The 22,466-nt window shown below is 44.7% G+C and overlaps 1 protein-coding gene across 4 annotated transcripts in view; it reads left to right on the forward strand.

Moving 5' to 3' along the window:
• The window catches only part of LOC119437682 (papilin-like), a 464,139-nt gene that overhangs the window by 380,769 nt on the left and 60,904 nt on the right, over nt 1-22,466 (forward strand). For 2 of the 4 annotated variants that reach the window (XM_037704674.2, XM_037704670.2), the window contains exons 10-11: nt 7,048-7,143; nt 19,847-20,008. In XM_037704674.2, the coding sequence (XP_037560602.1) occupies nt 7,048-7,143; nt 19,847-20,008 (258 nt within the window). The remainder of the gene's footprint in view (nt 1-7,047; nt 7,144-19,846; nt 20,009-22,466) is intronic. The other 2 variants (XM_037704673.2, XM_049660770.1) reach the window with 1 other exon arrangement.

Raw genomic sequence — 22,466 nt, forward strand, 5'->3', positions numbered from 1 at the left:
ACGCCTCCTCCTGTAAGGCAAATACCAGAAATGTGACTTTACTTTCGGATAATAACGCCGACGGATGAATGATGCGGGACATTTTCTTTCTTCGGAATTCGCAAGTCCGCAGCTCTATCCCTGTAATAAAGCGTGTATGCCGAATTTTGAAATAAAATTAAGCTTATAACTCTGACAGTCAATGCTATAGTGACGTCTTGAAAGCTGTGTGCACAGCAATGCTAGATCGCACGTATGACAGCGTGTTCCGACGTGCAACAGTATGTCGCATTCAGCTGGCTCTCTTGTACTGCTTTATGCGCACATTAATGCTGCGGCCGTTACAGCTGCCAACTTGCAGAGCGTAAGACCAGGGTGTCAGCGGTTCCGACACCACTGCATGCTCGCCTTCTGAGTTAACCTAAATGCGTATTCCAGCGCAAGGAGCACTGGGCTTCTTTTGCTAACATTTCTCTGTACAGGCGGGAACAGTCTGCATATACTATATTTCTGTGTTGTTCGGGTCGCAGAAAAAATATAATCTGACACAAAGCGGTCTGGGGACGAAGGAAAACGGGAGTACGCGAGCTTCTGCGTTGCAGGGCACATCTTGTCTGCTGGCGCAGTTTGGCGAGCTACTGCGTCTGTGCATAGAGATAAATTCTAATCTGTCATAGTTTGATTAGCTCTATTAAAATGTAAGCACGTAGCGTTAAAGGGTATTTTTAGGATAAACGTGATTGATTCACGAGAAGTTACGAGCGCCACTGAATTGAACAATCGTTTGCCCTTTTGTGTACTTTTCACTTTTGCACAGTGCGATGTTGCTTCTTAACAGAAATTTAGTTTCTAAAGATGCTAACTTTAAAGGAATCACTTGAGGAGGCGACTAGTAAAAGCTCACATGCGCACATAGCGGTGGTGGGTCGCTCCAACAGTGATGAGAGTAAACCGGGAACGGTCGCTCGGTGCGTAAAAATGTCGATTCATTGCGGGGACAATTAAAAAAAACGTATATTTAGCTATAAGCGGGTTTTCTTCTTAATACACATTGCATGAGAAAATATTTCCAACCGACTGCGGTTTCACCGAAACATAAGATGTTGAAGTTATTTCTGCATAAACGTTGTGTTAATTCTAACCTTTCCTGCACGCGAGTGAGTTCAGGCATGCCCGAATAGATATGCGGACAATGGTTAAGGCTTCATGAGAGGGTTTATGTGCGCTAATATGCGGTACCTGAAGTACAAGGACATTGTCGACCGATATATTATTGCTTTACATTAATTTTAATGTAAAGACAGAAGTTGATTCACCTATTCCGGGGGTTTTCAGAGCTCTGCTGGCTAATTTAATCCAGCATCGGCCACTGCAGTTACGAGCTCGAAGCTCCTCTTACTGGCAGTGACCTTCACGTTGATGTGCAGCTTGTGACGTCAAGTACCGCGGCTCACCCGCGTGTCGCTGCGATACCTAGATCATGCGGCTACAGTAAGTTGCTGACAAAGTTTGTAATACATTACAGTAAAGTATTATTGTCGAGAAATTCCAAAAGATGCAAATCGCAATCATCGTCGCCTTGATTCCAATCATCGTCGCCATCGTCGCCAATCATCGTCGCCCGTGTGATCACAGCCAGTTTAATGGAATATTTGATTGGTCGTTTGAGAGCGCTCTGCATTTCCGTGGTATGAAGGTGGTGAAGGCTTGTATTATGAGAATAACCGGGTGTGGAAGTGAGAATTCCGCGTTCTTATTGTCACTGTAGCGCGCTTATGCTTGCAGTAATGCTTAGTTGCGGTTTTACATGATCTCTGTAGCGCGGCTAGAGCACTCTCAAACGACCACCCGAATAAGTCATAACTGAGCACTACACCGATGTCAACACGACGCCGATTCAAAACAATCAGCCGAGTCATCGGTAGACAGGTTCGATCAAATACCAATTTGCCACACCATGCCGACATGCCTCAAAAATGTAAGTATTCCCAATTTGGCAGACTTTCTTGCTGGTGGGCCAACAATGCAATCGGTCAGTTGCCATCGGCGAAGTCGCCGGCATATTTATTGCTGAGCTAAAAAGTTACCTGCAAGAATAGGCATGGATTCCTGCACGTATGCTATTTATTTATTTTTTATTTATTTATTTACATACCCTAAATGCCCCTAGGGGCATTACATAGGGGGGGGGGGGGGAATTTACACAATTCAAATTTGCATCACATACAACAGAAAAGAGAAAGGCACGCACAAAAAATCGGCACATCGTACAGTTGCAAAACAAAAAAAGGTGGAAAAACATCACTGCAATGCCACATGCGGCTTGGTATAACACAGTTCGATAATTATGTACTCTGCTAACAAGAAGTCTTACATGAATCGCGTCATAGTCCTTACATTCAAATTACTCCACATTTCTAGATTCAAGATGGGCAAGTAGGGTTGTCTGGAAAGAAGCACTTTCCTTTATTGTCACAACGCTTTCCGGTAACGCGTTCCATTCTTTAATTGATAATAAAAGGGGGGAAGTTTGATACTTCACTGTTTTTGCAAAAATAGGTGATACCTTGTGTATGTGATCGGTACGTGTGGAAATATGATGTGCAGGAACAATGCGTGTAGCCGCGAATCCAGAGTCACCAAAATATAAAGAGTGGAATGAAGACAAACGTAAGAACTTGCGTCTAGTGTCAAGGTTTAAAAGATTAAGTGTGCGCTTTAAAAGGGAAACGCTGGTATATGTTGAGTACGAAGATAAAATAAACCTAGCAGCCTTATTTTGAACCGATTCCAGGCGTTTTCATTGTGATGCCTGTTTTCTGTGATGCCTGTTTCCTGTGATGTCTGTTTGTTCAGTATGAGTGGAGTGCGAAAATAAATGAAGAAACAACACAGATCATGCGCAAAGCATGTGCAAAGTATAACAAATAAATTGAGTATCAAAGGCCGAGTGAAGCCAATAAACGAAGTTGCAAGGCATGGAAATAATAAAGATGCAAACGCTAACATTATTTTTGACATTATGCTAGCACATGATCTAATCCAAGTGATTAATGAACCCACGCCTGTACAAGGCTCATAATCTTCTATATTAGATGTTATATTTCTAAACCGAACCTTTTATGAGCATATCGCGTCAATCGAAGATGGTTTATCAATCGCCGCAGTGACTCAGTTAGCTAAAGCTGCTTAGCACGAGGTCGCGAGAACGCATCGCGGCCGCGGCGGCCGCATTTCAATGGAGGCGAAATGCAAGAACGCACGTGTGCTTGCGTTGTAGCGCACGTTAAACAACCCGAGGTGGTCAAAATTAATCCGTAGCCCTTCACTGCGGCGTGCCTCGTAATCAGAAGTGGTTTTGGCGCGTAAAACCCCAGAAAGAAGAAGAAGAAGATAGTTTATCTGATCATTATCGTGTTCAGCTTTCCTTGCCCATTGTCAAGACTATTGCTCCTAAAATTGTCAAAACCAAATCTTTCAAAGATTACTCCAGAGCTGATGACGCCAGTGTCGTTGACTACACATGAAAACTTGTCTTACGGTCTTTGCAGATAGCGGTGGTGTTGTGTGTACACTATGAACAGCCTTTACAACAATGTGTAGGCATTGCATAGATACATTCATACCTACTAAAGCTAAGAAAGTCAATAAAAGTACGGCTTAGATGACGCGTGGTATAATACAAGTAAAGCGCAAAATCAAACAAATAAAAAACAAACGACCATGCATGGTCATTTTCACTGAAGTACAAAAAAAAGCTCGCGTGCGCCGTACGTGATTTCAAAAAATCTATATTTTACCGCAACATTGCGCAACATTATAAGTAACGCAGTGGAGAATTTTTGGGGATACCTGGGCGCTAGTAAGAAGACTGTCACGGAAACTGCTGTTGATGGAACTATTGTTAAGACTTGAATGCCATCGCACAACATTTGAACAATTATTTTCGTAGCGTATTCTCCCGGCCGTGCAAGTTCGAGCCCATCTTTGAGCTCTGCAATGTTTGAACACCATGAGGAGAACTTAATCTTTCATCATGGCATATTGTCTATGTTACTCAATTTAAAAACCAAAACAACTCCTCGTCCTGACAACCTCCCGAATGTGTTTTTTTTTAGGCGATACGCCGATACTGTTGCCAAGTTCTTAGTTGTATCGCTCAGAGCATCTTTGTTATGCGCAAATGTGCCTAAAGATTGGAAGATGGCTCGAGTTGTCCCAGTCTTTAAGAAAGGCGATCGACTATTGCTCGAGAATTACCGCCCCATGTCATTGACATCATCTTGCTGCAAACTTTTCGACCACATCGTCGCAACTCGCATTAATGAATTCTTAGAAGAAAACTCGATACTAACAACTGTTCAACATGGTTTCAGGAAGGGTTTTCCCACTGTCACGCAATTAGTAATAGTAATAGATACAATTACCAAAGCTTTGGATGCCAACGGTTGAATTGATGCTGTGTTTTTGGACTTCAGCAAAGCTTTCGATAGGGTAATTCACGAAAACCTAATTCTAAATTAAGAAACATTAGCCTTCCAGACATCATAATTACTTGGATTACAAATTATCTGTATAATCTCCAACAGTATGTTTCAGTTTATCACAACTCGGGATATCTACCAGTCACTTCAGGTGTTCATTAGTGACATTGTTACCATCGTCAAATCTGGAACACAAATAAGACTGTTTGCAGATGACTGTGTTGTATTTCGTACTATTATGTCCGCGGATGATCAGAGGGAACTCAACTCTAACTTGAATAATATATTTTTGTGGCGCATAGAATGGGGGCATGGCTGCAAACACAGATAAAAGTGTCCCTCTTCGAATAACGTATAAAAAGAGTCCCCTGGAGTGCGCGTATCACATGGGATCTGTTCCATTAAAGCAAGCTGAGAGTTAAAGTACCTTGGCGTAACTTCCACTAATAATTTTTCTTCGAACCTTCACATTGACAACACACCTTCTTGTGCCTTCTGCAAGCTAACTTGTCTGCGACACAAACTTGGAAATTTTCCCTAAGACGTTAAGCTATTTAAGTACCTAACCTGTATCCGACCAAAACTTGAATATACTTGCGTCGCATAGGATTCCTCCACTGAAGTGAATATTAACAAGCTTGAGAGAATGGAGAGAAAATTTGTTTGTTTTATTTATTGGAAACTCAAAAGTTCGGACTCGCCGTCAGTGATGATGTTGGCTAACGACATTGCTTCGCTTGAAGAACAAAGACAGAAATATCGGCTAGATTTTTTACATAATCTGATTACCTACAAATTGGCCCTGGACCCATCACTTTATGTAAGCCCTCTGTCCACAAGGAATATATGACACCTTCGTCCTGATACACTAACTCTATGCTATGCTAAGATCTATGCTAAGACAGACAGCTATAAGTTCTTTCCACGGACTATTTCTGAATAAAATTATCTGCCCACACCGCACAACATGTGACTGTCTTTTTGAATATGTACGTTTATTTTTTTAAAGCTTAGTATTTCGGTTTCGCTAGGGAGTGTATCTACACACAAGTGTCCTCTTTGCTGTTGAATGATCACGGCAAGTCCTCGACTCTCAAACACACCTTGTGTGTGCAGCGCTTAGTTAACTGTTGTCACTGATCTCCTGCTATTATCTAGTTTACATCGCTCTGTTTGCACCCTCTTCTGCTTTCCATAATCACCTGGTAAAAATGGATTGATTAAGGGCTTTGTGTTTGATCTTTTAACGAAGCATTTTGTGAGCACTATATCATACAAAAGTGTTTTTTAATTATTGTCCTTAGAATATGAGTGTATGTGAATGTATCTACATACATCTTTATATTTTATTATGTCTAGTCTAGTGGTTAATTATGTCTGCCCGTCCTGCAAGGACCACACTGTGGTCTGCAGTGTGCACTAAATAAGTAAAACAAATGTGGAGGACACTTACGCTTCGCCTTTAAGAGTGGAACGCGATAGCATTCAAAGATCTCTGACTGTTTGTCAGGCTTCCCGGCAACTGCAAGTTTCTTTTTTCTGCACCTTCGCCTAGGCGCGCCGCTGCTGATGAGCAGCGCCATCCGGATAGCATTTTTGCAAGGACAACCGAAGGGGGGGGGGGGGGGGGGGGGGCGCTGTGTGAATGGTAGAAATGCTGGAAAACGGGTTTGTGTTCGAGTTTCCGCGTAACACAATTACGTTTTCTCGTATATTCAAATTACAATCCGATGATATCATGCCTGTAAGTTGAGGATAAGTCGTACTTTATGATTTTTCTGACGTATTTTACTTTGACAAATTCAATCAGTTCACCAGCGCCTCCCCGCCACGCGGAGGGCCTGCGTGGTCGGCGTGGTTCGGGATAATTTTCTTGGCTGCACAACGCCGCCGACACCGGATTTTCTGCGACACGGGGCCCTTAACGTTAATAAAAAATATGTAGCATATGTGTAGTCATATACAATGCTTCATACACGTCGATTCCGCACTGTGTAGGAACCGCACTGTTTGTTTTATCGTTTGTTCGTACATTGAGCAGTACCACATATTCATGTGATTCACAGAGGTTGAACAGAAAGTGTCACTGAAGCCCCGTTTCGAGACGGGATTCAGTGACAGGCTTCGTCAGGGCAGCAAAGTCGGGACAGCAACGTCAAGGCAGGAACCCTCCTGCCCTGAGGAAGTCAAGTCCCCTTGTAGAAACGTTGCCTCCAGCGACGTTATATGTTCGACCACCATTGATCGCTCCCTCTATTATCCTGTGAACTAATGTCTTGTTTGTGACCATTTATTCATGCAGTCAGATTAGGGAAGCTCAAGGTACTTCAGGGAGTCCATAATGTGGTAGTACTTAAATTTTCTTTTAAAAAACGTTATAGTGTTAAGTAGTGCTGGCACACACAACTAGGTAATTTTGTTTTTAATACCCCGGCTATTGTGGCTACGTTGACTTACGCCTATTACTTCCAATACTTAACGATGACAGGAGTAGGCAGTTCCATTTTTAAATGTGCTGTTCAAGATCTCGTCATTGCCGGAACACTTTACGGACTCTTTTTACTCTGGTCTTTTTGGCATGCAGAGTACATCGCTATTCAGCGCCCAGTGTCGTGCCCAATGACTTGCGTAAAGCAAATGTCAAGTCGCGGTGTGCCCAGGTGTCACTGCCCGTCGCACGGTAAGTGGCCATGATCAAAAAGTCAGGAATGACAGTGGCTGTTTTAATTTTTGCTTATCATGTGAGTAGAGAGTAGAAATAACAGCTTGGTTGTTATCAGGAAAAAGAAATACAGCCATTCAAAGGGTACCTAGCACCGCTAGACTACTGATTTTTCGAAAGTGCATATCGTATATTTGAACTGAACAATACAGCGACATGCTACGTTTATCCTGCAAAATGTTGAAACTAGTAAAACTAGTGTTGTTGTTATATGTACATGTAAAATTTCATATTTTCTTGAGTTCATGCACAGAACGCAACCTAGGCTAAAATTTTATAAAGCAAAAGAGAGCTTCATTTTGTTCAGTTTTAATCAGTGCATTTCTTACTGATAGTGGTAGTTCTCTAAACAAGTTGTCACACACGCCGTGAACGAGGCGCCAACGCCAGGCCAAATTCCAAAGCCGACTTATCAGCTTCCGAAAATAACCCCACGAAAGCAAAGACAATAAGGGGCCCCCTGGTGCGCCAGCAAACGCCGGTTGTGGTCCAAAGACAGAGTCAGAGCCCAGAGTTGTCAATACAACAAAATATATTCTTCACACAAGGAAGTTACACACACACACGTGCACACTTAGGCTAGACACATCACAATGCAATTCAGATGGGTATTAACAAAACACTGGAAAATAATTAACGACAAACACTAAGTGTCCACCACGTACAGTACAGAATGAATAGGAACACAAAGTGTCCAATCGTATTCACACGTGCTGGTCTTGAGCCGGACGATCTCGGCATAGCTCGAGGCAAATCTCGAAGAAGCAACTTCTTCCGCAAATGCGGACGCTCGATGAACTCGTCGATTAGCTTGCCGGAGAATCCCGTTCTTTCGCAGAAGGTCAGTCTTCACCTCACATCTCTTCAGCGGCGCGGTCTGATCCCCCTTCTGATTCCCGCACGGCGCTTTGATTGCCTTCAGCAGTGGTTCTAGAACCTTCGGTCGGAGTTGTGCTCCCGTAGCAGGAACAAAGCCTCAGAATCTTCTAGCCAATTCTCGCGTCTTCGACCGCGGCAGTCGGAGCGTCGTCAAGGAGGGTGGAGACTCATCAGTAGGCGCAAGCCGGGTTGCCGTCGTCCCTTTCTCTCTCTCTGCTCGCCGGGTGAGACGGTATTTCGACGCTCTCTCTCTCTCTCGCTTGTTACCGCCGCCTTCGCGTATCTTGTTTTTTTTTTTTTTTCTTTTTTTTTTTTTATAGACACCGTTGATCGCGTCGGCTGTCTGTGGCGTATGCGCTCACTCCCTCTGTCGAAGCTACCGCGGGGCCAGCTTGTTCCTTGCTGGCGTGAGTGACGCGCGGCGCACGCTTAGATTATGCGCTTTTTTGTGACACAGATGCAGTTAATTCTATAAACTAAACGTCAAAGATAGATCACGACAATAGCCACGGCTTCATAGCGTTGGCAAAGTGGAGGCATTGCGACATTGATTAGATTTAATGGAGTGGCTTATCCTGCGTATTCCTAGGTGGGCCCTTTACAGAAATGCTCTAACACATGTAATCTTGAAAATAGCCAGAGGCCATTCGAAGTATAACAGTGGCCAAACAAACGATGGCACGTGCTGGAGTTTCGAAGTTGTGACAAGGGATCTGACGTGGCGGCCCCGAACGTGAGACATCCTTTGTCCCGCCTGCTGTTGATTACCGAAACTTTTCATGTTCCTGTGGTGCGGTGTTTTTATGGTCTCTGTGGCATGGCATGGCATGGCATGGCAAGAACTTTATTTTGGTCCAGAGAAATTAGAGCCCGAGGGCAAACGCCCCCAGGCTAATTCGGTGGCCCCACCCACGTAGGCACCGGTAGGCCAAAAAGCTTTCCCGATGTCGTGAGCTCTCCAGACGGCCAGGAGTTGATCTTGGCGGACTTCCCTGGATATGCGTCGACTCCAGTCATCATCACTGTTGAGGTCCGAAGCCTTTTGGTTGGGGCCCGGCCAGAACATATGATCAAATAGACACGGAGTGTGTCCACAACTTTTACATGCCGCGGGAACACCCTGGTCAATTTTGTTAAGGACAAAAGGTGTGGGTTAAGATTTAGTTTGAATCATGCTTAATGTGACTGCCTGAGCTCGGTTGAGCTTCTGATGGGGGGGGGGGGGGGGGGGGAGGAAAAAACTTCCTGCCGTCACTATAGTGTCAGGTGATCTCGTGAAAAGTACTAAGTGGGGCTTTGTAGGAGCCGCAGTCATCCTGGAGCAGTTCCTGATCTGATGCGCGGCATGTGAGATCTCGCACAGCAGAGTGAGCTTGCTCGTTAGGATTGCAGCCATTGGGGCTGACCGAGTGGCCCTGATGAGCCGGAAACCAGACTAGGTGTGAGCTATCCAGTTGCTGGTGATTATGAGTATTAATACTGTGTATAAGCAACTTGTGTGCCTCCATTGAGACGAAGCCGGCGGAGTAGTTCCTAATAGCTGTCGGGAATCGGAGAAAATTGTGGAGCTTCTCCTTATTGTAATTGCAAGTGCTATGCTCGCTTCTTCGGCGGCACGAATTGAGCTCGTTCTTAGTGACGCCGCGCTTATTAATTTACCGCTCTCATCGACCACGGCAATAGCGTAGCGGTTGCCCGATCCATAACTAGTTGCATCGACAAAAAGGGCTGAGCTTTGTTGTTGGTGCAGTTTACCCAGAATGCATTTTACCCGGGCGTCCCTTCTGCCCTTGTTGTGAGCAGGATGAATATTTCTAGGTATGGGGTCCACAAGTAATTGTGCCTCCCCCTCCTTGGGTAGTTTGAACTTAGAGACGTCTCCTCCTCGAGGCCGAATTTCGACTTCATCTAGAATTTTGTGGCCTGACTTAGAGGTCTCTGTGGCGTTTGGATTTCAATCGATGTGAGTTAGGAGCACAGCCTAAACGGTGCTGCTTCCAAGTATTGCCACGAATATTTCCAACGAATCGGATGATAAAAATTATTCTAAATACCGTGTCTGAAATCGCTGATGAAATCGGCGTCATATCAAAGCGTGTTCGGGTTGGAAATACGACAAACAACAAACGTGGAGCCATTGTGACTAATCGAGGTGGCTGATCGGGATTACAGAAATGGGTTGCTACACAGCAAATAATTCTAAGCGCTTTGGGGGAGCATCTGCCTCAAAAGCGCTTCGCGCTGTGCTGTCAAAATTTTATTAAAAAAGACGTTCTTCCTTTTGAATGCGAAGCACTTCTTGGCGAACATTTGCTACTTTGACAGTATCTATCTATCTATCTATCTATCTATCTATTTAGCTATCTATCTATGTGTCTAGCCGCCTACGACTTTGTGGTCTCATGGAAGTTTCGTTAACTTGGTATGTACCAAAATTGGCATACTATGACAACAGTATATGACGAACATAAATGATATGTCATGACATGAATGTCATGATATGCGTGTCATGTAGGCCATGAAACAGCCGCTTACGTCTTGGTGCTCTCATGGTCGTTTCGTTAACTTGGTACGTAACAAGATTGGTATAGTATGACAGGAGTGTATGACGAACATAAGTGGTAGGTCACGACATAAATGTCCTGACTTGCGTGTCATGTAGGTCATGACAATAACCCAGCGAAAAAGATTAACACTCAAAAGCCACTGAAATGGGTTAGGACGTGGGTACTAAGTGAAGGAAACACTACAGGATGCTGTTAGAAGTCATAGTCATGAGTATGACACAGAAAAAATGGCAATGACTCAGCGAAAAAAGATTAACACTAAAAAATCGCTAGAATGGGTTCGGACGTGGACAATAAGTGAAGGAAACACTCAATGATGATGGTAGAAATCATAGTATTGAGCATGACCCAGCAAAAATGACAATGAATTTGCAAAAACAGTATAGCACTCAAAAACCACTGACATAGGTTCTGACGTAGGTACTAAGTGAATGAAACACTAAAACATGATGATAGAAGTCATAGTCATGAGCATGACTCAGCGAAAATGACAATGAATCAGCGAAAAAAGATTACCACTCAGAGGCCATTGAAATGGGTTCTGACGTGGGTACTAAGTGAAGGACACACTAAAGCATGATGGTAGAAGTCATATTCATGAGCACGACTCAGCAAAAATCACAATGACTGAGCGAAAAAAGATTGACACTCAAAAACACTGAAATGGGTTTGAACGTGGGTACTAAGTGAAGGAAACACTAAAGGATGGTGGTAGAAGTTATAGTCACAAGTATGACGAAGGCTTTCGCCCTAAGGTCTCTTAGGTGTAGCTAAAGGGACTCCTGAGGACTCATGACATGAATATCATGACATGCGTCTCATGTAGGTCATGAAAGAGCCGCCCACGTCTTGGTGCTCTCATGGTCGTTTCGTTAACTTGGTAGGCTACCCACACACTGCTCCGCATATTATTGATTCCCACAGGTCGTGGGATCTGCCGGCTTTTTTTCGTCTCGCCTCTTTCGCTCAAAGAATCTTTCTCCCAAGGGCTTGACTGCTGTCTTTATGATGTGGCGATAAGATGAAATATAGTGTTTAAAATTAAACCAGGATATTTTCAAAATTCATTAGAATATGGTAACACAAGGAGGACAAACCGTTATTCAAGAAAAGGGCCTACTTCAGTATATTCCTCTGGCTCTGAAATTGCTGTAACCAGTGTCGGCCTCCCTCTGCGGAAACCGCCATCTTCTTGAACACGTCTTGGCGATGAAACATGACATCACCTAGGCAGCAGCGTCATTAATTGCGTCAGCCTTGTATGCTAGAGTATTGTCTTTCGTGGCTTCCCAAGCAAATACACAGACGTCGCAAGAACCCTCCGTGGTGGTGTAGTGGCTTTGGTGTTTCGCTGCTAATCCCGAGGGCGCGAGATGGAATCCCGGCCGCGGCGGCTGCATTTCAATGAGGGTGAAATGCAAAAACGACCGTGTACCGTGCATTGGTTGCATGTTAAAGAACAAAAAATTGACAAAATTTTACGAATCCCCAACTACGGCGTACCACGTAATTGTATCGTGATTTTGGCGTGTAATACTCTAGAATTTTTTTTATTTTTTATTTTTATTTTAGACTCCTGAACTCTGACAATCTTGTTCACCCCCCAGACATTGTTCAGGTGTGGCAGGAGGCGAATTGATGTGAAGAAGAAGAAGGAGATGAAAAAGAAAAAAAAACACGAGACGCAGATTACCGAAAGCTAAAGCTGCGCCGTAGCGCAGTGGTTAGCGGGCGCGGCTGGCTGACCGCAGGGACTTGCGCTTGAATCTCGGGGACGGTTTGCAATGAAGCTTTATTTTTAGCTGAGGATGTGGCCTGACGACAACGACGAGAGGATAACGACGATGGTGGTAGTCGTCGTTGGCTTAACGATAGTTTGGACGGATGCACGCAGGAAACTCTGTTTTAAGCATCCGTACTAATTAAGTAGCTCGTACGCAGTGGAGGTTTGAATGCGAGCTTCATACACCTGATCGCGGTACTGAGATGTGTTATTACTTATTATAGAACGTGGTTGGCCAGCGACAACGCAATGATATGGAACGAAACAAAAAAATCTACGACTTGGGAATCCGTACCTAGTTTTGGTGTGCACGATCGACACCTACTGCAGCAATGCTTTTACTTCCTCGTACATTACTCTAATCCGTGGCTCAAATTTAACAAGTGATCTATCGTCGTAATGCCGAAGAACAGAAAGCTCGAGCGTTCCGTTTTGAAAGCTTTATTTATGCAAATGTAAAACAAATAAGAGACACTACTCGTTGAAGCAACGACCATTTTTCAAACGCGCTCTTGCAGCAGAGAATTACCAGGAACTCCGTGATACACTTTCTATGCTGACCGTTTCCATCACCTAAGGCCTTCTCCATACTCACAAGAAAGCGCAGCCATACGGATCGTCCGCGGCAGGTTTTTCGCGATATATTTTAAGCTTTCAATGTGTGAACGGCCGTCAGGTAACTGCTGGCGATGGGCTGGAATGACGTAAGGTGGTCAGCAGAATTTTCTCGTGTACGTATAAACAGTCTTACGCATAACGATTTACAGAGGACAACGTACCTCTAGTAAATTACAGTTTCTGCGGGATTTTCAACTCCTAAATTATCTTCTTTGAACATTGTCGTGGTTCATTTAGTTCTCTTCAGTAAGTAATTACGCCGTCTGCCAGTTATTTCCAGCAAACTACTTATACCCGCCAAACAATATTCTACACTTGCAACAGGCGGTAACCACAGGTTCGATATTCAGCCATTGAAGAAAGGTGGTTCTCACTGACGGCCTGAAATCCGCCTTTTTCACGGCGCGACGGCGCATGCGTCACGCTCTAGCTGACTAGACGTGAAGGGTTTTCGAAGGATGGTGCGCGCGGCCAGATCTCGGAGCTGGTTTTTTACTTTATGAGCAACCCCCCCCCCCCCCTCCCCCGAAAAAAAAAAAGAAAAAGCGCACGGACGCGCGCTGCTGCAGACACTCTTGCCGTGTACCGCGTCGCAACTCCACTTGTCGGTCTCCGTGCTCAGCATACGACAACACCACGTTTAAAACGGAAAGCGACGACCAGGGCTTTCTCCTGACTGCGCCGCGAACTACGTAGTAGCTGCCTTTCATTGACGGCTAGCGCAATTTATCGAAAAGCCCTGCGTTATCGTGGGGCGACACTTCAAAACGATTACGTCAGCAATGGCATCTGCGTTTTCTCCAGGGAACAACATGGCCTATCAATGAGCTCTTATGCGAGCGTAGTTCTCTCTAATAATACTTTATAAAACGCGCGAACGGTAAGTATGATGAAGCTAAGGACAAGCGAGAATCAGTGAAATAATTGAATTCTCGTGTTTTACGTGCCATAACCACGACATGATTATCAGACACGCCGTAGTGGGCGACTCCGGATTCATTTTGACCGCCTGGACTTACGGTACACGAGCCTTTCTGCATTTCGCCCCCGTCGAAATGTGGCCACCGCGGCCGGGATTTGATCCCTCGGCCCTCGGGCTTAGCAGCGCAACGTGTCGTAACCACTATGCTACCACGGCGGGTGAAAACCAGTAATAACAGACCGTAATATGTGTATCTGTTTCTCAGTCCATTGTTGAAGAGGCTCGGCCGTTCAGTGTGGAACAACGCGGCTCATATACGCAGATATGCATGCATTGCTGCGTTTTTACATTAGTTCATATCAGCGATGCGCCGTTTCCTCAATATTTGAAGCTAACAACGATGTGTGCCTGTAGCTGTAAAAAAGAACGGTTAAAACATGTGGTTTTACGTGCTAAAACCACGAGCTGATTATGAGGCCCGCCGAGGTGGGGACTCGGGAATAATTTGGACCACCTGGGGTTCTTTAACGCGCACCTAAGTCTAAGGACACGGGTGTTTTCGCATTTGGCCACCAGCGAAATGCGGCCGCCGTGGCCGAGATTCAATCCCGCGACCTCGGGCTTAGCAGCCGAACACCATCATAGCCACTAAGCAACCACGGCGTGTTGATGTCGATGTAAACAAATGCACCGCTTTGGTTAATTCGACGCGGAAAAGCTGCGCTCGAAGTCTTCTTGTATATGCATAATGTCTAAAGAATGTGTAAAAAATAATACAACAAAGCGAGCTGCCAAGTGCAGAAATCAACGGCAACAAATTACTAGGCAGCCGCGCGTCGGCCGATGCAGCTCGCGTGCCTTTGTCGGCCGCATCGTTAGCATGCCAGCGACCTCGTTCCTTCTCACCCAGTAGTCCGCGAGTGCTACATGGCTTCTTGGAACGACATGCTGTCATCGAAAACCCATTAGTATTTCATCGCGATTGACGAAAAGAACAAACGACGCACACTCAACATGGACGCAGGCAGACAAATCAACCGGCGAAAGCCCCGGCACCCTTCCAAAATGGTTCCAGCGACGTGCGGCGGAAGGCAGCGCAGGAAAATTTAAAAAAAACGGCGGATTACGATTGTTTAACGACATGCTGTGCGCACGAGTACGTCGACAGTTGCGTCTCAATTCAATGCACGGAAGATCCGGTAAACCCTGTTTTAGACAAGAAATGACTAGACGAAATTATGGTTGTTCAGCTAAAGATGAATTTTGCCTTTCCTTACACATAGATGCAGGCATCACAGCGTGTGGCTTGTATTTTCGTGGTGATCTTACGGCGTTACATCATCTGACGGCATTTGAAGATTATTCTACGGGCAGGTTGCGTCTTTAAGTCAAGGTAAATAAATGACATATGGAGAGCAATTAACCAGCTTAAGTCACATTTCTTTTCTTTTTTTGTCGTACAAGAAGTTGCGACAGGTCTGGGGAGGTCATGGCAGCAGAGGTTATAACACAATGGAAAGCAAGCGGGATACGTCACGACCAGGTGGCTAAATGTTCTGTGCGTGGGATAATTTTTCGCGACTGGTATATGCATAAACGCCAAAGGGCGAGCGCTTCCGGAAGTGTATCCGAGGTCTTATCCTTGAAACACGCGGGACATCAAAACTTTGTGAATTTTGTACCTGGAAACGAGTCTAAGTAATCCGTAGTGCATGTGAACTGGTCGTAGAGCAGTGAGAAGCCGTCCCTCCTCCTCCCTCATTTCTTTCTGTACGACTTGGTGTAATCAGCCACGTATGCTTACTTGGTTATTACGAACGGTAGGAACTAATGTTATACGTACATATCGTACGATCATGAATAATGCTGTAAAACGGACAGCGATGCCGTAGTTGTACGGTTAGATGGCATTTACGTTAATGCACGTCTCTTAAACACAACCCAAATCTTCAACTTCTACCTCTTGCGATGCCGGCTTGACATTATCAAATATTAGCCAGCTTTCGAAGACCGGCCTTGCAAGGGAAAGGCGTTGAAACACCGAGGCAGATCTTATTACACGTCACGCACGACCACTTAACATTGATCTACTGCAGGCTTCCTAAACCTATGTTGCTATTGCTGCAAGTACGGTTTTTGTTGAAATAATCAGAAAGTGCCATAAGGGTACGGGTTCCGTGTTGCGTATTGCAGAAGCATTACTGGGTAATCGTACCCATTGTTTAAGTGCACTGGAGGCAAGCACTGCCTGAAGGACGTCATTTAACTTCTTCTCAAGGTCTTGTATGCCGGCCGTTTTCTTTCCTTCTTTTAATTATTTTTTAAATTGCAATGTAGTCGTATTCTGTGAATTGTTCAATGCACTTTCTTGTTTTTGCAAAACCAATTAAACAGGAGGATCGGGGCACATTCGAGTCGCCAGCGCGGCCGCTGCTATTGGTCGTGCGTTCCCGCTATTCACAGCGGCACGCACGCGGAGGCTTAGAAGGTCTCAAGAAATGCGGTGTGTGTTTTGCTTCCAAAGCGACAAAACGATGTAAACGTACCACCAATGTTACCCTGAATGACCTCGGGGGCGCAGCCAGGGCCGCGTTCTTCCTTTGGGTGCCGGCATGAGCGTTGTGCGCACGCACGCTCAGCACGCTATAGCATTCCTGCTAATCGACTGTGTGTATGCACTTGTGGGAGCGGAACGGGTAATGAACGTCAAGCCAACATTCTCTAATAGTTCGCTGGGCACTGAATAGTGCCGACGGTTTTCCGTCTGTCTAATCTCTGGTACCATCAAGGTTCGCCGCCTGCAATGCCACTGGTGGCGCTCCTCACCACGTCAGCGTTGTGAGATGCCTGGTCGCTGCCAAGGCAGTATTTCTTCTGACCAGATAGAGTTACCTTGCGTGGTGCGTCGCGCCAATATGTCGCACCCGAGTATAGTTAGAACACAGTCCGAGGAGTTCAAGCACGACGGTTAACTTTGTTGTCAGTGCTTCGACCTTCGGGCGAAAATGCCAATTTCTTTTTGTTTATAACATTTACTCCTCCTTGGCCATTGCTTTCTATAAGGTTTCAGCAGTGATTGTAATGAGGGAGTGCCTTTAACTGTAACTCGTATTACTCGTGCATGCGGATGTTTGTTTCAATTCTGCCGAAGTATCGAAGTTTGAATACGGTTATGTCGTTCTTAAGAAAATCTGTTCTGTTAATCATCTGAGGGGCAGCTTTGGAGTTGCTGAACGGTAATCAATGCTTGCATCTTTTGTGATTAGTGATCTGGGAAGCCGCACGGATAATTTTGAGTTCACGAAGCATCGTCAATGTGACAGTGGACGTTTTTTAATTCACATTCATAAATATAAGCTGGATGGCCACCGATGAAGTTGAGGCGGTTCAGCTGGACTAGATCATCGATTTAAACGTGTAGGAAGCTGTTGCACAGATTATGTCGTACTAATAAGGCGGACTGTTTGAGAGATCCAGACAGCATTTTATTTTTCCGCGCAAGGCACCATGAACGGTGAGAGGCAGTTAAGGTGGTGGTCCCACTCCGGCGGAACGAGCCCCTCGTTTTCAGAACTTTTGGAGGAACCGTGGCGGCTCTTCTACTTAGGATATGAAGTTGTATAAACCATAAGAAGCTTAATTCTTGTAGATTCCAACTTTATATAATATAAATAAATTGATTGATGTGATTTAGAAATAAATGTTCAAGAACAAGCATGAGATACATGGTTTTTGCGAACTGTGTCTCAGTTGTGACCATATTTAGAAGAAACTACACCACTTACTGCATTGCGGCTTGCTCTGTAGCTTTAGGACATATTTATCTGTTTCCTAGACGCAGCAAAATAATTTAGAATTTTTACTTTTGGGGAAATTTGCTTTTGAAAATTGCCAAGTATCGCAGTCTTCTGTTGTAAACAGCCCGGCAACTACATGCTCAAGGAAGCTAAATTTTGGATAAAGTAGAGTTCAAGGTATTTCCATTTAGGACGCAAAATTTCATTCATGTACCTTTGTTAGTTTTAAACCGCAGCTTCGTAGCTTTAGTACCTTCCCGCAAAAATGGGCAAAAATAAAACCAGAATTCCAAATATTGCTTAATTTCGGCCGCACTGTTAGGAAAACTAATAAAGGTAAATGAATGAAATTTAGCGTACTAAATGGAAATACCTTCAACTCTACTTTGTCCAAAATTTAGTTTCCTTGAGCGTGTAGTTGTCGGGCTGTACAGAAGATTGCGATATTTGGCAATTTTCAAAAGCAAATTATCCAAAAAGTAAAAATTAAAAATTATTTTGCTACGTCTAGAAACTAGATAAATATGTCCTAAAGCTACAGAGCAAGTCGCAATGTAGTAAGTGCGGTAGTTTCTTCTAAATATGGTCACAACTGAGACACAGTTCGCAAAAACCATCTATCTCATGCTTGTTCTTGAACATTTATTTCTAAATCGCATCAATCAATTTCTTCATATTATATATAGTTGGAATCTACAAGAATTAAGCTTCTTATGGTTTATACGACAACTCCATATCCTAAATGGAAGAGCCGCCACGGTTGCTCCAAAAGTACTGAAAACGGGGGGCTCGTGCCGCCGAAGTGAGACCGCCACCTTAAATTGATCTTAGTCTCCAAAGAAACAGATTACTATGGGGTTCTAGGTATGTCACTCATTGACAACGAGAAACGGTGGGCAGCAAGCATACGCCGGGCTTTTTATACGGCCTAGCACAGAGTTACTATATTGACACTAAAGGAAAAGCTTAGTGGAAAACGTGGCAATCCCACAGGGGCCGCCATGTTTTTATTTTTAATTTAAAACGAAACGTCGCAGTTTCGCCTGACAGGCGATGCATCGATTGCGATAGCAAATTTGTGGACAGCTGTACGAAGTAAGAATAATAGTTTTATCGGCCCTATAAACTTGTAAACATAGGCATACTAAATAAAGTAACAAGCATGGTGTCACGCGCGCACAAGCAAACATGAACGCATGTCCCTCGATGACCGCGGAAACTCGCTGACAAAACGCTGGAGTGAGGACGCGCGGCTGCAGCAGCGAGCTAATTGATCGTCGTGGTGCCTCTGACATCAACGCGAACGAAGCCGTGCAAACACAGCGCGCGCCGGACTCTGTTCCGGTCGGAGATGGCTTTCAAGATACAGCGAGAAAGACGGCGTGCTTCCTCCCCGCTTTCCGCCCTTACGTGCGCGAGATTGAGCCGCGATCACCAGCTCGCCTCGTAAGCTTTCACTCGCACATACAGCGTACGGCCCGCAGCGACGATTTTATCGCCCTTGGACTTTATACGGAACCTCACGGTGACGACAGAAGTGCGCCTGGAGCAATAAAAGCATTAAAAAACGAAGCAAAAAGAAGAATTTACACGTAGTACGCTCGTGTGGACAATATATTAAGTTCCTTCCGTATATTTATGAGAAATATCCGATAGCTATACATAAAAATTTGATGTAAGGGTTATGGTGCGTGAAAGGATGCGTTTGCGGGCACCTGGATTAGATGGCGCCACCATACTGCGGGAGGCTCGGGACCGCGTTGATTGCCTGTCTCGTCTGCATCGCGTCTCGTCGTGTGCGGCTGCGTGCATGCACAGAGTATCAACACAGCGGCGCCCTTGCGGTTACCAATTTTAATGCATGGGCGCTAAGGGGAGCTTTTCCTCTAGAGTTAATTATTATAACTCTTTGTGGCCTGGCTGTCACGATGCACGCAAGCTGGCCAGAAGCTAATGAAGAAACGTGTCAAATTGGCATGTGTCATCATTAGGGTGCCTACACCCACACATGTTGTAATTAGGGGAGCTAGTGTTTTTGCCCTGGCTTTATGACTGATTTACCCACGTTCATTCATTCTTTCTTTCTGCGCTGCAGGCGTGTGTAAACTTCCGCTGATGGAAGGAAGCTGCCATGAGAAGATTCCGCGCTATTTCTTCAACGTCACATCCGGCTTCTGCGACGTGTTCACGTACACTGGTTGCGACGGCAACGAGAATAACTTCGCTTCGCATGAAGACTGTCTGGCTGAGTGTGAAGGTAGGTGTTTTTGTTATCTATCAGATTTTTTTTATTTATCAGGTTCATTTACGAATTTATGATTACCTAGCGCTGCTTTCTATCTTTGGCCGCCATTGCTAGCTGTGCTTCACGGCTGGTAATACCTAGTGTATTTTTTGTCACTTCAACTTCAGCAATTTCAGTGTTTGTTGTTCTGGTCCAGCTAGCCCTGTTGATTTATATTCTTTTGTGCATAAGAGGTCATTGCTGAACGTTGTGGAAGCCATTGCTAGAAACCTATGATAAATTTATTTCAACTGCGCATTTCAGTCAGCAAATCCTTACCGTTCTCTCCCGTAGGCGCATGTCAACAGCGCTTACGACCCCTCGTATTTGGGCGCCATCCTGGGCTTTGTGATTGAGCATTTCTCTCGGGTGCCGATTTTCACAGAACTGCGTCCCCTGGGCACCCCATCATGCCAATTGTCGCTAAACGTTTCTCCAGCAAAAGCTTGGCGCGCCTACAACTCAGAGCAGAATCTCATTTTGCAACAAACAGCACTTGACTGATGGACACATACCCCGATGTACGCGTCTCTGTGTGTACGCGTCTCTGTGTTCGTCTTTTCCGGCTGTTTAACTTGCAAGAAGAACACAGTTACTGTCCTTATAGTATGACTAGCGGCTGGCTCGCACCCACCCGTGGGCATAAAAATTGCGATAGCCAGTCAAATGACGAACTTAACCAAAAAAAGAAGACATGTATCATCATCGTATTCATTCATGAACACTTAAACCAATTGACACATAGTGATGACCAAATAATTGAGCCGGTGTAGGAAAACTAATTGTTTGTTGTTGTTGTTGATTGTTGTTTGTAGTTTTAAGTCGGGCGGGATCAAGTCTAAATGAGGCATTTTCATCTCCTTCAAACAATTTCTGAGACGTTTGATAATTCCACATACCTAGTGTGTGAGGTTTCTGCTATCAAACAATAGTTCTAAGGAACATGTTGTTGAACGCAGCTTTTAGTGCAGATGATCAGCGCGCATACGCGTTCCTTGATACAAAAAGTGGTTTTTTTAAAGTAGGCACAATTGTTATCGTTCATTTAGAATAATCCATTGATATTTAATAACCCCATCTTTTCTTTCCGTTGTTGTTTAGAGGTAGAAGCAGATAATGGTAAAAATGGCGAAACTTCTTCTGCCTACGAATTAGCAAACCGCGAGGACGACCCATCGTGCATACAATTGTTTGCTTTTACGAACGCTACTAGTGTTGCAACGTTGTGCTTTTGCCAGTGGATTATATCGCACTGAAAACACTTAATGTCTCCAAATTGTCAGCTCCAACTGGCACAGCTTTCGTCACACTAGTCTAGGTAAAAGCAATGGGCGGTACGCTTCATTGAGCTTTCTTGCCTTCTACCCGCAGCGCCACTGGTGCGAAAGAAAGAGATAGAGCGATAAAAGAGTGACAGAAAGGCAGAGAGATCAACAAGGGCGCACGTCCGGTTTGCTATCTGGGACGCGAGAAGGCGGTTAACGGAAGAAAGAAAGAAAAGGAAAAAAAGACACTAAGCGTGTCGCCTTGTGCGGAAGCGCACATTGGAGCTACAGTCGCTCACTGAGGTCCGTCGACTTCGGGAACGTGTCGCTTTCAGGCCTTGTGATGCATGCGTCCTCTGTCCGAGAGAGTTCTGCGACAGCACGCGGTGGTAAATGGACAAGCTGCTTAACGTAGAGCTCACCCTGCAGCGAAAACTACCACAACACTGGATCACAGCGCAGGCGTCAGGATTAGGGACCCCATTGTTTGACTCCCTTCAATTTGCTAAGGCTTCATTCCACTGACGCAGTGAATTTTGGAGGCTAATGACTAGCAAATGGAGCAGCGTCAAATTGTGAATTTCGCCGAGCAGGCTCAGTAGAAACATGGGAAATATCTCTCTCACCACGATCACTTGCGCCAGACCGCACATATGCGCCCTGAAGCCTACATTTCAACACGTCTTTGACGGAGGCTCCACGGATCGCTTAAAGCGGGAATTCCTCTCGTAGAGGAGGCCACAGAAGAAATAATACAACTGGGTTTAAGAGTGATTAAGAAGTCAAAATGACGTATTTTTTTATCACAAGATTCGATGGTGACTAAGTAAACGATTCCTGATACAGATGAGTTTCATATAGTGTTTCAACAAAATAAATGTTATTACATCGGCAATGTCTAACTGCGCTATTACACGTGTAGACAGACAGAAACATTTTAATAAATGTTGAAGATATCAGCATTGCTAAAGGCGGCATGGCTTGGTACTTCATGACTCGGTGATTGAGTTTATATGAAGAATAAAATAAAATGAAAAGAAAAAAATGTAGTTATAAACTAAGAAATGGCGCCCAAGAGAAAAAATTCAAGCGGATCTCTAATAAATCCTGGCTGGCGTAAGTATAAAAGCACAGCATTCGTGACTTGGCTTGTGCGCCAACTTCGG

Source organism: Dermacentor silvarum, chromosome 1 (assembly GCF_013339745.2).
Source record: "Dermacentor silvarum isolate Dsil-2018 chromosome 1, BIME_Dsil_1.4, whole genome shotgun sequence".
Lineage (NCBI taxonomy): Eukaryota > Metazoa > Arthropoda > Arachnida > Ixodida > Ixodidae > Dermacentor > Dermacentor silvarum.